General features: G+C 43.5%; 1 protein-coding gene across 2 annotated transcripts in view; it reads right to left on the reverse strand.

Moving 5' to 3' along the window:
• Positions 1-8,914: 8,914 nt before the first annotated feature.
• RBPMS2 (RNA binding protein, mRNA processing factor 2) overlaps positions 8,915-17,186 on the reverse strand; it is a 33,477-nt gene continuing 25,205 nt past the window's right edge. Inside the window, exons 7-8 of one of the 2 annotated variants that reach the window (XM_034432628.3) lie at positions 10,713-10,780; positions 8,915-10,332 (exon numbers count right to left, since the gene is read on the reverse strand). In XM_034432628.3, the coding sequence (XP_034288519.1) occupies positions 10,718-10,780 (63 nt within the window). In that variant the 3' untranslated portion in view covers positions 8,915-10,332; positions 10,713-10,717. Of the gene's footprint in view, positions 10,333-10,712; positions 10,781-14,808; positions 14,929-17,186 lie in introns of those variants that run through there. The other variant, XM_087877933.1, reaches the window with a different exon arrangement.

Genomic DNA, 17,186 nt, shown 5'->3' on the forward strand with positions numbered 1-17,186 from the left:
TGAAATCCTTTAAGTAAGAATAATGTGTGAAAACGTAGAATAGGAACGAATTACTTGCTGCATATCTCAAGTTTTTTATTCAAATATTTGAAGGAGTGAAACTCTTACTGCTATTTCTCAAAGACAATGGTGTTAATTTGTGATTACAAAAATCAAGAGGAGACTAAACATCTGTGGAGATTCTCAGAAATCCAGGTTCATGGCTGTCCCGAAGGTGCTTTTTCAAGAGGCAGCTGGACTTTCTGGTTTTTCTTTGAAGACATTTTGCTTCTTAACCAAAAAGCTTCTTCCGTTCAGCTTCTTGGATGAGAACCGAAACATCTTTTAAGGAAAGACTAAGCCCAGTTGCCTTTTGAAAAAGCACCTTTGGGACAAGAGGAGTCTAGTAGCACTTTTTCTGACTGATTTTTTTGTCTTTAAAAACTTACATCAAAATCTAAGAATTGTTAATTCTTATAAATGCCAGATCATAAGCATTTTATATCCGAGATGAATATCCATAAGTGGCACGTATATAAATGCCATGCAGCATAACTAGTATGATTTAAGTGCTGAGATATTAAGTATGATATGGGATTTATATAGAGGTCACACCAATGTTTTCCTAGGCTAGTGTCAGTCAACCAGTTCTCTGAAGATGATGGAAGTTCTTTGTTTCATATGAAGGCCAGGAGATAAGAAGTCTGACAAAAAATCGCCATAATCAGAATCTCTCCTAAAGTACAATGAAAATCTATGTTAGATGGATAATTTCTTATAACCTCTCCATAGTGAAAACTCTTGATTTGTGTGTCTCGTCTTCCAAATGAAAGCAAAGCATCTGTTGACAACAACGGTAATAAAAGATATTTGGTAAATTGCACCAGACAGATGTGTCCTGGTAAAGCCAACTAAACCAAAAAAAAAAAAATTGCTTCGAACATCTCAACAAAGGTGAGGGGGTTGTGTCTATTTTCTGTACACAATATTTAGTGTTAAACTTTTCCAGAAAGATTTGAGGTGTTTGGAGAATAGGTTTATTCCTCAGAGTTGTAACAGTTTCCTACCAAGGTGAGGAAAATGGCAGACTTCGATGTCTCCAAGGCAGCTGCGGCTGGGGAATTCTGGGAGTTGAAGTCCACACTTCTGAAAACGTGTCTCAATCTCAACCATTCGAAGATAACGTGGACTTCAATTCCCATGCTGGCTGGGGAATTCTGGGAATTGAAATCCACCCATCTTCATGTTGCTAAGGTTGAGAAACATTGCCCTAGAGCTGTGATGGCAAATCTGTGGCACGCGTGCCAGAAGCCGCATGCAGACCCATCTCTCGGGGCACATAAGCCATCGCCCGTTGCTCTTCCGGGTTCTGGCATACGGGCCAGTTGGTCTTCACATACGTGGGAGCCAGTGGTGGGTTTCAAATTTTTTTACTACCGGTTCTGTGGGCATGGCTTGGTGGGCGTGGCTTGGGACTCAGGAGGCAGAGAATAGATGGGGGCAGGGCCAGTCACGACTTTTTACTACAGGTTCTCCGGACTACTCAAAATTTCTGCTACCGGTTCTCCAGAACTGGTCAGAACCTGCTGAAACCTACCTCTGGTGAGAGTGCCCAAAACCGGAAGAGCAGCCACCAGTGCATATGTGCACGCCGGGAAGATGATCTTCCGGTTTCCAGTGTGTGCATGCGTACCGCCCAGCTGGTCTTCGCACGCGCATGTGTGCCAGAAACTGGAAGACTAGATGGCTGGTGCACATGCGTGTGCCAGAAACCGAAGATCATCTTTCTGGTGCACGCATGCGCACTGAGTGGCTGCTCTTCCGGTTTCCGGCACGCACACGCGCACAGCCCCATTTAGGCACTTGTGCCGAAAAGGTTCGCCAGCACTGCCCTAGAGAATTAAATGGGAACAAAGAGAGGAAGGAGCTAAAGATTTCTTGCACGCAACAGCTTCCTTCATGCCATGCACCTGACATTCTTTGTTGAAAAATGGCCCATTTAATGCCAGGTCTCATCTCTATTTAATGGCAGAGCAAAACTATGTCAGAATCTATGTTAGGAACCCAAAGAAAGGAAATATACACCTCTAGATGGCACCACAGCCAAGCTTAGAATTTTGTTCCAAAAACCAGTTTATAGAGGAGGGGAAAAAGCACAAAAAGATTGCTCAGCTTCCTGAAGTTTCCTTGTCCAAATCTATGTGGGGCATCTTGGCCTTGTGTGTGAATCCTTAAGAGCTTCTGCCAGTCATCTATGTTGAAAGATTGATGGTTTTGCTTTGAAGATGAAGCAAAAGTTTTGATTGTGAGGAATGGAGTAAGAGAACACAGCAGACCATGGTTTTCTGAGGCTGGAAATGAGAGTTAAAACTTCTCGGAAGCAATCGTAGCCTAGGGTTACATAGGCCAGGTTTGTGCAACCCACAAAAAACATTTTAAGTATTTGGCTTAATTTTAGTTCTGTGTTGTGCTACTCCAACCCGCCGTGGTCTAGTTGAGCAAACCATGGCTTGGTGACGTCAAAGAGAAATGCTCCGGCTTTCATTGTGCTTTTAGACATAACCAGAGCTAAAATATTACACAGGAATGAGGAAACTCTACCTGTTTGATGCTAAATTGCAATTCCAGCATGGATGATGTCAGAGAACACATCAGAAAAGGAGGACTTGGGGTGACATGATAGCAGTATTCCAGTATTTGAGAGGTTACCACAAAGAAGAAAGGGTCAACTTATTTTCCAAAGTACCAGAGGGCAGGACAAGAAGCAATAGATGGAAACTAATAGAGGAGAGAAGCAACCTGGAATTAGGGAGAAACTTCCCAACAGTGGGAACAATTCATCAATGGAACAGCTTCCCTTCAGACGTTGTGGGACTTCATCACTGGAGGTTTTCAAGAAGAGACTGGACAGCCATTTGTCTGAAATGGTATAGAGTCTGCTGTTGAGTAGGGGGTTGGACTAGAAGACCTCTAAGGTCCCTTCCAGTTCTATTCTGATTGAGCTGCAAAGACCACACGTTGCACAATCTAGCTGTTCTCGTCTTGTAGGATGCTGGTTACACTATCCAAATTCAGGATAGGGTTTGTTCCTGTTTAGCCTGCTGTATGTGCGCCTGGTTATAAATTCAGAAGGAAAAGTGCATCTTTTCTAGGACAGCTATTGCTGCTATGACCTACTTTGACAATGTGGGATACGTATGCAGCACACATATGCAAGAACTCTATGCAAGCACAGGGGGGCTGAATTATTTATGGTCAGTCCGTGTTAATGCAGGATTAAAAGAATCTCCTCTATAATTCAGAAAGCATGGTGGTCCCACACTTGACTCTAGTGCTCCTTGGGGGCCATTTATGCCTAGGTGAGCAGAACTGCCAGAACATGGCTGGTTTGACAAGACAGCGAGGTGGGAATGGCTCAACCAAAATCAATGTGGAGCCTAAACAGGCGCCAACAAAGAAGCAGGAAGCTCAAACACTGAAAGGTGGTGGCTTGGCAGCAGGAAGGAGATGTTCTAAAGCACAGGTGTCCAACTTTTGGCAACTTTTAAGACTTGTGGCCAACGATGGGCCCTTCAAGATCTGTGGACTTCAACTCCCAGAATTCCTGAGATCAGCATGGCAAGCTGGGGAATTCTGGGAGTTGAAGTCCACAGGTCTTACAGTTGCCAAGGTTGGACACCCCAATTCTAAAGAGAAGAAACGAGAGCTTAATGGCAAAGCTTGAGTTTTACATACAAAAAGGACTTCCAGTGAAGATGATTAGATAGCAAGTGATAACTACTCATGCAAGCTGGATCGATGGTTTTTACCCACAGTAGGTTGCCTCTTATTTGGGAAAGGATTGAAAATTATAAGGCAATTGTCAGAATACTCAGCAAAGGGCTGGAGAAATATTCTTCTCAAGAAGAAACCTGCTTATTAATTAGTGTAGGTAACAATATACAAAACAGACCAGTAACACAGTCGAGTGTGAAAGTACGTGTGAAAATGTTCCTCAAGAAAAGCAACTCAAAGTTGAATTGACTTCTTCAGAATCTTTTTATTTACCGTAATGGTGGAACAATCATCTTTGTGTTGTTATGGTAGTCATCTTTTTTTATGGTTGTCCCTACTTCTACACATCCCTTGGCTCAGCATACTAAACTGCCATTGAGTTTGGTTTGGATTTTGAGCATAGTGTGCATGACTCAGTCACTCTGACGATAAATGCAGTGGGTAAATGTTAAAAGGTGTTATCCCTCGAGGATTTCTTTTGATTCCAACATCTCTTCAAGGTCATGAAAAACCCTAGATGATGAGATACAGAAGCAGTTCCTTTTTGCTGGTATATAGACTTCGGATCACTTCTTCCTATTTGAGTTTTGAAAGATAACTCAAGCTTTTGGTTCCAATTGCTGCCTTTGGAACAATGCCTTGCTCCGTCTTCTCTCTTGTTCCTGCGGTCAACACTCAAAAGTACTAAGAGAAGAAGCAGTTGGAGGCCACCACTTCAAAGAGTGAATTTAGTGCCACGGGGTCCCTTCTAAAGGAAGCTTATTGTCCCTTCTTCCCACAACAAGCTAAGTTACAGGAACAGGTTAGCGAGAGCAGTTTTCTGCCCTGCATGGCTCTGAGAAGTACAGAAGGGCACCCATCTAAGATTTACCATATTTTTCGGACTATAAGGCGCACCGGTGTATAAGACGCACTAAGATTTTGAAGAGGTAAGTAAGAAAAAAAAGGTTTTGCCCTCCCTGGAAAAACGGCTCCATTTTTCACAAAAATAGGACAAGCGGGGCGGGGCTTCCAGGGGCCGAAAATGGCTGTATTTGGTGTATAAGACGCACCAACATTTCCACCCTCTTTTAGGGCGGGGAAAAGTGCATCTTATATTCCAAAAATTACGGTAGCATGTCGTCCGGAGTGGATGCCACTTTAAATTTGGGGAAACCACCTTCATTTGGGACTTGGGGGAAGCCACTCCATGTTCCGTGGACAGCCTCCAGGCTAGCCTCCAGCTCTTGATGGGTTCACACACTTGGGGCCCCGATGACATGAAAACCCAAATTAACCGTTGTGGTTTACCATGTGGAAATGCAAGCTACGACCGATAAGGAGAGCACGAACTGTAAAAACATAAAGCAGCCCAAGTCAAGCTGAAAAAGGAGAGCGGCATTTGAAAACTCATCAGGTGGTTCGTGGCCTTTGAACCAGGGGTGAAATCCAGCAGGTTCTGACAGGTTCTGGAGAACCGGTAGCAGAAATTTTGAGTAGTTCGGAGAACCAGCAAATACCACTTCTGGTGGGAATGGAGATTTTGCAGTATCCTTCCCCTGCCACGCCCACCAAGCCATACCATGCCCACCAAGCCACGCCCACAGAACTGGTAATAAAAAAATTTGAATTCCATCACTGCTTTGAAGCCCCCTATAAGTTTGTGAAGAGAAAACTCTTTGGTAGGGTGCTTTTGACACTAAATTGTGGCTATTATTGAGGTTGTCACCAGAGTCCCGTTGGGTTGATGTTTCTTCCTTATTTTGGTTGAATTAATTTTACAGGTTGTCCTCAGCTTACAAATGTTGTTTAACGACCATTCAAAGTTACAACGGATCTCCCTCGAGCCAGTCATGACCTGGTTATGAAGTTACGGCGGCTGAATACCATCCCGTGGTCATGTGATCATATTTTGGGTGCCTGGCAATCCAGCTCACCTTCACAGCTGTTTGCCACATCCTGTGGTCACGTGACTTCGATTTTCTATTTATTTATTTATTTATTTTGTCAGTTTCCAGCTTGTACTCCCCGTTTCCAGGGAAAAAAAGGTCCATTGAGGAAAATGGATCTACTTCACAATCACCAAAAAACCCACTTTATAACTTGAAATTCAGTCACATGATGCCTCGACTTGCGACTGCAATGACCTACGGCCGTAATTCTAAGACGCTGAACTTATCGATCAGAAAGGTCGGCAGTTCGAATCCCTAGTATAGGTCTCCTGCGTGAGCAAGGGGTTGGACTAGATGACCTCCAAGGTCCCTTCCAACCCCATTACTGTTACTGTTATTATTATGAATTCCAGGCTCAATTCCAGTTGTAAGTTGAAGAATTACCTGTATTGAGTTTTTTTATTGGACTGCAAATGGACATGAACTAAAAATAATTACGGAAGTCTATAAATATAATTTTTTTTATATTAATTTCCTTTGCTATTTACTGCAAAGTTCCCTGCGGCAGTGCACCCCACCCCTTTGTTCACCACCTAGGATGGGCCTTGAATGCAGCAATAAAGCAGCTTCCTTTGCAGCCATGAAAATGCCGGTTGGCTGAGCAATTGTTTCAACTTGACTAAAAGTTATCATTTATTCATCAAACATTGCTTGCTTGGGATGACTAGAGTCAAACTTGCCTGTTTAATGGAGCAGGGGCCTCCATACAGTCCAAGTCCCAGCAGACACAGAGGGAAGGCAATCTACGGTATATCAGGGCAAAATATTCTGGAAACTAGGAAAGAAACAACAGGGCCACTTTAAAAAAAAAATATATCACACTAAACAGGAGAAAAATAGAAGGGGCTAAATCCAGAGGTGGGTTTCAGCAGGTTTTGACCGGTTCTGGAGAACCGATAGTGGAAATTTTGAGTAGTTCGGAGAACTGGTAAATATCAGCTCTGACTGGCCCCGCCCCCATCTATTCTCTGCCTCCCGAGTCCCAGCTGATGGGGAGGAAATGGGGATTTTGCAGTAACCTTCCCCTGGAGTGGGAAGGGAATGAAGATTTTACAGTATCCTTCCTCTGGATTGGGGAGGAAATGGGGATTTTGCAGTAACCTTCCCCTGGAGTGGGGAGGGAATGGGGATTTTGCAGTAACCTTCCCCTGGAGTGGGGAGGGAATGGGGATTTTGTAGTAACCTTCCCTTGGAGTGGGGAGGGAATGGAGATTGTACAGTATCCTTCCCCTGGAGTGGGGAGGAAATGGGGATTTTACAGTTTCCTTCCCCTGGAGTGGGGAGGAAATGGGGATTTTGCAGTAACCTTCCCCTGGAGTGGGGAGGGAATGGAGATTGTACAGTATCCTTCCCCTGGAGTGGGGAGGAAATGGGGATTTTACAGTATCCTTCCCCTGCCACGCCCACCAAGCCATGCCACGCCCACCAAGCCACACCCACAGAACCGGTAGTAAAAAAAATTGAAACCCATCACTGGCTAAATCATTACCACCCAAGGCAAAAAAAGTAGAAAAAAAGGATAACTCGTCATAGTAAGCCATATCTTACGGAGTCCTACATTTTATTTAAATCTTAGATAATTCTGATGTCGGTTTGTAGAAGGAAAGTCTCACAACTGCCCTTGATGCCGTGATTTTTTTTTCAACACTTTTTCAGGTGTACAGGTAGTCCCTTGACTCACAACAGTTTGTTGTGAGACCAAAGTTACAACAGCACTGAAAAAAGGTGATTTATAACCGTTTCTCACAATTACGGACCTTTGCAGGATCTCCATCATCACGTGATCAAAATTCAGGTGCAACAGACTCCTATTTATGACGGTTGCAATGTCTCAGGGTCACGTGATCCTCTTTTGTGACCTTGTGACAAGCCAAATCCATGGGGAAGCCAGTTTTCACTTAACAACCGGGTGACTCGCTTATCAGCCGCAGTGATTCACTTAACAGCGGCAAGAAATTTCGTAAAACGGGGCAAAACTCGCTTAACAAACCTCTCACATAACAGAAATTTTGGGCTCAATTGTGGTCATAAGTCAAGGACCTCTTGTACTAGGCTGATTAGCTCATCCCCACTGAAATGTTTAGCCTTCATAGAACTGCGAAGTGCTAAAGGTAGAACTTACCTTTGGCCCAATGGAGGTAGAGGGTTCTTTATGTCTGATACCTGATTTTTTTTTTTCTTTAATTTGGTAGGAACAGATGTTCAAGTAACAACCCTGTGGCTTATCTGATATGAAGAGTACCATGGGATGTGGCACCTTGAGTTACGATTTGTGGACACCACCAACTTGAAATTTGATTATATGCTTTTTGAGGGACAATGGCTCTCTCTCAAAATTTCTTTCCTAATTTTACTAGTAAATGTATTTCATCAGAGAACTACTTTCCGTGAGACTTTTGGTAGGTCTTTAAAACCAGTGCAGTGTAGTGGTTAAGGCTAGGAGTAAGGAAACCCACATTGAGAATCACCTTTAGATGGGTAATTCTGGCCCATTCATTGTGTCTCAGCCCTAATCTATTTCTCAGGGAAGTCAAGACTTAGAAAGAGGGGATCTAAACAGTGGTGGGATTCAAATAATTTAACAACCGGTTCTCTGCCCTAATGACCAGCTAGGTAGGCATGGCTCGGTGGTCATTTGACCATGTGGGCGTAGTCAACTCAACGTCACTCACGTCGATGGGCGCTTCGCCTTAGCTGTTACAATGTAATAAGGGTTAACCCGAGAGGCAGTTTCTGTAAGCAGGGCAATAAAGATTAGGCTAGAAATAGCACCAGAATGTTTCCTTCCTGCCTTCCTTACAGGATTAGCCCTGTAAAGTGGGAACAAACCAAAATAATATTTCTTCCAACAACTGGTTCTCCGAACTGCTTAGAAAGTTAACAACCAGTTCTCCCGAATAGGTGCGAACTGGCTGAATCCCACCACTGGATCTAAATCAATAAATAAACAACATTCTCTCTATTTCTAACATCGACATTTTTTTTCCAAATGTTCTGAGACTTTGCATTTTACACTTTGGTGGTATTGGGTTCACATACAGATTTATAACCTCCAAGAGGGCAAATTTTAAGGATTGGTTGAAGATGCACGTTCAACCGTAGACCAATGCAGCCCACTTCCCCCCACCTCATTTTTCCAGGTAAGGTCAACCAATGCACTCTGTGAGCAAAGAACGGGGGAAAAAAAACACAACCACTTCCACACATCAAAGAATCTACCAAGACACCACTGAGTACAATTCATATATTATCCAGTTTCACATTCTCAAAGGATATAGCAACTTATTCAACAATCTTGATACAAGCGAGACAGCCATGGTTGAATGTAATACTTAAAGGACTTCCAAATACCAAGCAATAAAATATCAACACAAAAAAAAAAAAAAAATTGTGCAATTTCTCGTTACTATGCCTGACTGAATCAGTTACAGAAAAAAAGTCTTTCTCATCAAGCTTTTAACTGAACATTAAACTCATCTTACAGATTACAATTATTATTATTATTATTTTTTTACTCTTTAATAATTAATTGCACAAAAACCACACAAAATCTTTGCATGATGCATAAATATTTCCTCATTACACATGGTACAAAAATACTCGTACATCTTTGTTCGGTATTCCCATAAGGATTGCTGATTTGGCAAGACTGGATTTTTTTTCCAATCCGAGGGATGTGGAAGGGAAAAAAAGTGAACTATTTTACAGCTGTTCTATAGATAGAAGTTGGACAGAAAAACAACAACAACAAAATAAACAAAAACCCAACAACCCTGACTTAAATTGGGGGAAGGGCAAAATGGACCGGAAAACCCAGTGCACTGTACTTTGGAGAAGAAATTTTCTTTATTTCAAATTCTAGTCAAGGCTGAACAGGGAAAGATACCCTGGAGGAAGAGGAAGAGGAAGAGGAAGAGGAAGAGAGAGAGAGAGGACAGAAAGTGATTGTTTTTTCCAAAAGCCACGTCTTGACAGAAGCGAGATGAAAAAAGAAAAAGAAAAGGTTTAGTGATCAATAGTTAGTCCAAGATCTACTGCTAGGGTTACACAAATGCTAGACCAAAAAACGAATTCTGCACACTCACACACCCAACAAGTTAAAGTGTTTTTTTTTTAAGTCATGCCAGAAAACATGCAAAACTGAATTTGTCTTTTTTTTTTTTTTTTTTGCTTCCTTCAGCAAAAACTGAATATTCTGGATAAGAAAAGTCTGGATATTGCACTGTACGCAGCTAGGCCACAACTGCGTGCCAGCATCCCAGCTGGGAACATACGTACGCGCACGCCCACACCAAAAAACGGGTGTATCGACAAAGGCTGAGTGTCTCCTGAAAGGACTCAAAAGGTAGCTGGAGGAGAAACTCGGCAACAGCAAGGTGGCAGGGCTTAGCAAGATTGAGGGGAAGGGAGAGAGAGTTTGGGAGAAGGGCGAGCATGGCCCCTGGGGGAAGAGACGGAGGAGATGGACGTTCAGAGTTTAGGAGGGGGGGAATCCATAGCTTCATTCATAATACGGCCAAAGTGAAGTTGGGCCCTTGGATGGTGTCCAGGGGAAAAGGCCGAGAGAGGAGGTTCCCAAAGACTCCTTCATCCTTCATGCATCAGTCCATGGAGAGACAAGAGGGGGAAATGTGGGCCAAAAGCAGCTCTTGGAAAAAAGCAAGAGAACATATTATGAAGGCTAAACTCCTAGACGTCTTTCATCATAGCCCCACCAGCAGTGGTGGGATTCAAGTAATTTAACAACCGGTTCTCTGCCCTAATGATTCTTCCAACAACCAGTTTGCCAAACTGCTCAGAAAGTTAACAACCGGTTTTCCCGAACTGGTGCGAACTGGCTGAATCCCACCACTGCCCACCAGCATGCATGGAGGAAAGTATTTGCCACCCGTTTTCCCAGGCTGTTGTCTAGCCAGAGGGCACACTCACCTTTCACTGGCTGAAAAGAACCAACCCCACTAGAGAAGATCGTGTCTTCTCCACCCACACCCAGGACTACTCCTCTAGGCGTTGCAACTCAATACTCACTAAAACTAACAGAACTGCCGGGACTTCCATCCTTGTTGGGTAGCGTCAGAAGGAGGGTACCAGCGCATCTAGAAGAGAACGATAAGGAGCGTGTGAAGTGGGAGGAGTAAGGTGGTCAACCAGGAGTAGGCAGAAACACTCTGCCTAGGATACATCTGTCCCCAAGGCTCAATGGTGATCAAGGTTCTCCCAAAGAAAAATATCAGCTCGTTGCTTACGTTGCTTTCACAGTACCAATAGTTCTTTCAGACTGCAGAAGTTCTCGTTGTTCCTTAAATCTCGTAAGAAAATTTCTTCACACCTCAAAGGGTAGACTAGCTCTAAGGAGAACATTTTTGAGGCCTTGAAATCACCTTTGAGGCGATTCCAAAGTTGAAAACATGGCAGCTGTATCACACTAGGTCACCCAGTGTCATTCAAGGTTGTCTAGTCCAGGGGTCTCCAACCTTGGCAACTTTAAGACTTGTGGACTTCAACTCCCAGAGTTCCTCAGCCAGCTTTGCTGGCTGAGGAACTCTGGGAATTGAAATCCACAAGTCTTAAAGTTGCCAAGGTTGGAGATCCCTGATCTAGTCTTCTACTCCCAGCTCCTCTTAATACATCCAATTCATACTCCTATCACCCCCATTATTCCACATGTAGGCTATTCAAGTACCAACTCTCTTTTTCTGCACCGCCTCCTCCTAGCTTTAAGCACACCAGGCCTAAATCCCACCCATTCTTCATAAGCCCATCTGCAGGAAAACACGTTTGAGTCCTGCGCGCTGTGAAAGAAAGAGCTGGGTAATAAGAAACGAATGCAGCAGGATCACCAGTCTAGCAAGCAAGAATTTGAGTTTTAAGTGGATCCTTCAGAAGGATCCAGTGAGTGCGATTTGGCTGGCCACTTTCATGTCACTTGGGCCTAAGTAAAAGCCCTGTCAGGTAAACTCAGCTTTCCTAGGTAGACCAGACAGGAAACACAACCAAATGAGCTAATCTCACTTCATTGTAAGGCTACAATAAGAGAATCTCGCAGGTCTGAAAGTACAGATTTCTGACTGTCTCCTTTACAAACTGAGAAGCTAGGGTGAGCTTCTTCTCAGTCTCTTTTTCCACCCATTATCCAGTTGAGGGCTACGCTGTCTCTTATCAGACCGTTCCTTAGGCAGCATTTCTTCACCTGCCTCTCAAAGCCTTCTCACATTCTATTCCAGACACAAAGAAAAGATGATTTAAAAGAAAAAAAAAATCCTTATTATCATATCCTTGAATCTCCTTTCTCTCCCAATTCTTTGCACAACGTTGCTATTATTTGTTTTCAGAGTTTTTTTTTTTTTTTTTGGGTGAACACCCTTTCAAACATCTGTATCTGTGCTTCTGCTAGCAAATGCTCCTTGTGCACAGCTGATCTTTATTTTTCCTCTAGCCCATAATTATCGGTTCATAATCATAGGGCCGATAGCCTTTGCATTTTTCTGAGTTTTGGGGAGAAAAAAAAATTAACACATATAATAGAAAGGCTAAAATGACAACACTTTCTTTGTCATCTTCTGTTCTCTGCTTAAGCCCAGCCAACATGGTTTGCTCAATAACACAATATCGGTCTCACAGCTGCAAAATCTTTGCAGGCTGCCTATCTGAATGCTTTGCTTCCTAGAGGAAGATCAAAGCTTCCCCCACAGGCTGCCTGGACTACGTTCAAAGAGCTCCAAGCCCATCAGTTTCCAAGCAACTGGTCCCATCCTTGACTTGTTCCACTGTGTAAAAGTTTCTCCTAAAGTTCAACCAAAAGTCTATCTTGCTGGAACATAAAATCCTTTCAACCTTAGGGCTCCTTATGGAAGATCTTCAGAGTTTTGGAGTTCGTGTCGCTAAGTCTGCCTCCTCTCCTTATTCTACATTTGGGTAGAAAGTGCCGATTAGAAGCTTTGATTCCCTTCCCCAATTAAAAAGGTGACCAGGATTATCCAGAGCCAGGGGGTTAAAAGAGGAACTAGATTCCATCCAATCCGCTCCAAGAAAATAAATAATTCAGCACTCATATCCTTCATTAGGACAAAAGCATTATTCCAACATCTCAAGTCTGTTTTGCAGAATTTGGGAATTCTAGTTGAATTAGATTACATTTGCTTCCATTTTTAATTCAGTTCTTACTGACTTAAGACGGGAACACTGTTGTTAGTTTAGATTGGGGTTTGAGGAAATGGCCTATCCTCAACTTGTTTTTCATAGCTCTTCATAGTTGTTAAAAGACAACCCTAAATGAACTTTAGTTTGAGCATGTAACACATATAGGAACTTTATAATCTCCTATTCTAAATTGCCAGGAGAATCGTAGCCACCCACGCTCTAGTTCTTCTAAAAAAAAGGGGGGGGAGGGAGATGTTATTAATCAAGTTTGTGATCAACACTTGGTACTTTTCAAACCGTTTCCAGGGATCCTTTTTGGATCCCGAGAAGCACCTTCTGGTTCAGAAGGCCCAGGAACTTTCATGATAATCTGCTGGCATCATTTTTTCACCTATTTGCCAATCTCTTTTTTTCCGATCATCAACAATCTTGCAAAGTTGAAGAGCAGTCCATTTGATAGCCATCCACATATTATGGTTTCACATCGGCTCCTCCCAGCCGTAGCTCAAAAGCACTTCCCGGATTCCTAAATCCATCTCCCCCGCACATCTGGAATCAGTTTTGGCCATTCGGCCTCGGCAGCTGAAGGAGAGAAGGATCTGCCTGGCCAACCAGTATGCTGCTCTTGAGTGCTGTGGTGGCATTCAAAGGAAGCACCTGGGAACACAAATGTCTGTGGAGCAAAGGTGCTTCTTCAAGAGGCAACTGGACTTCCTTTGTTTTTCCTTGAAGATGTTTTGCTTCTCATCCAAGAAGCTTCTTCAGTTCTGACTGAATGACGAAATCCTTCCATTCGGTCAGAACTGAAGAAGCTTCTTGGATGAGAAGCAAAACATCTTCAAGGAAAAACAAAGGAAGTCCAGTTGACTCTTGGAAAAAAAAAGCACCTTTGGGAGCTGAAATGCTTTCAAACGGCTGCTTGATGCCAGCCCACTTCCTCCAATGAAGCTTCTCCCCCAACAGCTTTTAAATACACAACAATAATTCAATAATTCAACCCACCGTGCAATGCTTTTTTTAGTCCATTTCTTACCTCTGCACACCAAGTAATCCGGTCTAAAGCAAAAAGCATCTTGTTTTACAAACCCATCTCCATCCCTGCCTTAGAAGAGGCATTCCCCTCCAGGTAAGAGAGGATGCCTCACCTTAAGGCCGACGTTTGCCGTTTCCACTACAGATGTAAAATTCTGCTGCTCAGTCAGGCCACTCTCGGATTTAAATATGGTTTCCGCTTAGCCCCTTTCCAATCATTACTTCTTCCACGGTCCCTTAACACACACACTGTGTCCCAGATTGTTTACATTTCCTTTTCCGGTATCATCACGTCAAAGTCAGAATTTTACTCATTTTGGAAGGAGGGGAGAAAAAGAGAGAGGGAGGGGAAGTGTGTGAAAGGAGATTTCCCCCCCCCAGATTCCAGCCAAGGGAGGGGTTCCCCCCCCCCGGCGGAGTCCATAGCGTGACTGATATGTGCCAGTTGACTGTGTGGAAAAAAATTAAATTCGTTGTGTGCTGTTGTTGTTGCTGCTACTACTGCTACTACTACACCCTCCCTCCCCAGCAGGTGAGTGTGGTGAGTGAAACAAGGTGGTCGGGAGGCACTCCCACCCACCCCCGACACCACCAGGTGACAGGAAACCTTCACGATGGGTTTCCTTTCCTCCCCCCGGGTGGGATAAACCCATCGGTGCTCCATGGGGAGCCCAAGAAGTGCCATGCTGTGGTGCCCGTATCATATGCGCCAAGTTGGCCAGAGGTGGGTTAGAGAAATGCCTGGTTTTTTTTTCATGTCGCTTGGGCTTTGGGTGGGTGAATAGCGTGGAGGCCCATGCATTGGGTTGCTAAGGAACAGAAGGGGCAAAAACAAAATAAAAGCTTGTGGAAAGTTGAAAAAAAAAAAAGAACAAAACAACCCACTGTGCCCCAAATGGCAGAGAGATATTTTCGTCTTACCAGCCTGTTCCAGATGGGCCCATCTTGAGAGGCCTCTGGGAATCAACTACTCCATTCTAGCAGGGGTTAGTCAGGACTTTGAGGTCCCACCTTTCCAAGGCCAGCTCTGAGCTTCAGGGCTAGCCTGCGTAGGCATCCTGGCTGCAGGTCACTGAAGACATCAAAGGAGGGGTCATTTCAACCAATAGCTGGCCATTGTGGGAGCCCCTCGGGAGGGGACAGGAGGCTTGTTTGATGGGTAGTAGAGGCCACTGGGTAGAGGACATTTCTTGGGTGAGGTCAGGGGTGGGGGAACCGGCCCTGAGAGGCAACAGAGGTTATGAATTTTCAGTGTCCATCAGTTCATTAGAACAAGGTTGATGGAATCTCTCCATCCTTGGGAGCTTCTCTTCCTTAGGGACCCGTGGACCTTCCTTGCCCAAACACTTCTCAGATCATTGAAACTGGGGTACTTGTTTTCAATAGAGGAAAAGCATCAGTACCGTAGATGGTCTAACTAACTGAACCTCCTCTGAAGATGCTTGTTCTTCAACCAACCTGTTGTCCTTCAGATGCATCGCCCTTCAATTCTCATCATCCATAGCCCAGTCTCTTCTCATTCTAAACATCTGGAGGCTACCAGGGACTAGGGAAGATTATAGCCCATTGCGTGAAACCCATCCACTGGGTGATTCATACATTTACACTGAGCATGGCTTGTTCTGAGCTGATAGTATTTGTGAACATCACCACCAAGCTTTTTCAGACGAGTTAAAACAAATCATGGCTTAGTGAGTCTAGACACAGGTTGGTTAAGATTTACTATGGAGCAATTTAAAAAAATACACAATAATTGAAAGATCAGGGTGTCAAACGAGTCTATAGAGATGATGGCTGGGTCAAATCATAGAAGTTTGATCCCCCTAAAGCATCACTTAGAGTCTTTAAGGATGGCCAAGAATTTGCACGTAAGAATTGTCCATTTCATTTCCTTGGACTTTTGACCCATAAATAACCTCCCCGTTCACTATACCAAGCAGCAATGAAACAGAACACTTCGATTGATTAAACACGTAGGCCAAGGGGTTAAGCAAACCATTATACTCCTATCGAAAAATTGAGAAAACAATTCTTCCCATTATTTCATGAAGACACCAGAATTTCAGCCCATGCGGTGGATGGAGCTCTGACTTACCCGTTGCTTAGTAAGGAGAGTGAAGTAATGTTTAACTGAAAAGGCTTTTATAAGTAACACATTTGTTTTGCTTTAAAGGACAAACCTGCAGACTTCAGCCTGGAGAAAGCTTCTTTCTAAGGGGCGAGGAGAAATAATCGCAGGCCTCTGTCCCCAGTTGTCCAAATTATAAGAACACAGGACCTGCCGATGGTCTTATAATTGGCATGGCACTTTTCCGAGGCTGAATCTTTAAATTTTGCACCCTCGGTCTGCAAAGCTCGTCCTTTGCAACCTGTTTAGCCAAGAGTTACTATAAACTCTGCATTATTTCTGTAGAAGTGTTCTGCATTCTCTAAACAGCGGGCCAGGGAGATGTAAGCATATAAAAGCGGAAACGGAGTGACTTGTCAGAAATGATGTTTGTCCAAAGTTCCTTTGTTAAGTGAATGGAAGCAAGATCGTTCTCCAAACTCTTTTGAAAAAGTGGAGCTTTTTTTTTTTTTTTTAAAAAAGCTCCTTTCCCATCTTTTATCTGTTTTGTTTTTTTAGATTCTAATCCTAAAACAAGCGTTTGTTTGTAATGGCATCCATGTGCTTGTACGTACACCCACACATGTAGCTTAGAGAGCCTTTTTGAGGTGAAGCTTCTAATAAAAAAAAAATTGCAATCAGGAAATGAATGTGGATTTACTAAAATTCCCCTTAAGGGATAACTTTGACTCCATGGAATGAGAGAGAGAGAGAGAGAGAGAGAGAGAAATTATAATGTGTAAAAACAGTTTATTCCCTCCTTTGGACCTTAGTGTGCGTTTTATCTATTTTACCCTTGTTTGTATACATTCTTATGGCTTGGTCACCATGCTAAATGATGTTCTTCCCTCCTTAAAACATCTGCAGAGCACTCTATCCTTAATTCCTCTGACGGAGGAGAAAGGGGTCAGGCTTTCTTGTATTGAGCAGGCTTTCTTGTATTGGCAGCAGAACCAAAATTAACAGTAGTTTAAATGGCTTTTGCAGGGACGAAGTTCAAGCTGACTTCATACCATGCTTTGCCAGATGGAAACAGGCCTTTTAATCTCCCCATAGGGAGCTCCTCGGATCGGACAATGTCCAGAAATGGAACATGACTGTCTCCTTCTTATCCATCTCTCCAACTGTGGGTCACCTCCCTGACTTCTCTTCCTTTGAACGCGAGACGGTCAATTCCTTTCGCCGCCCCCCAGAAGAGGTAAAATAGGCGTTGACTTTCCCAT

This window comes from Pantherophis guttatus, chromosome 13 (assembly GCF_059756535.1).
Source record: "Pantherophis guttatus breed Tessera chromosome 13, ASM5975653v1, whole genome shotgun sequence".
NCBI classification, from domain to species: domain Eukaryota; kingdom Metazoa; phylum Chordata; class Lepidosauria; order Squamata; family Colubridae; genus Pantherophis; species Pantherophis guttatus.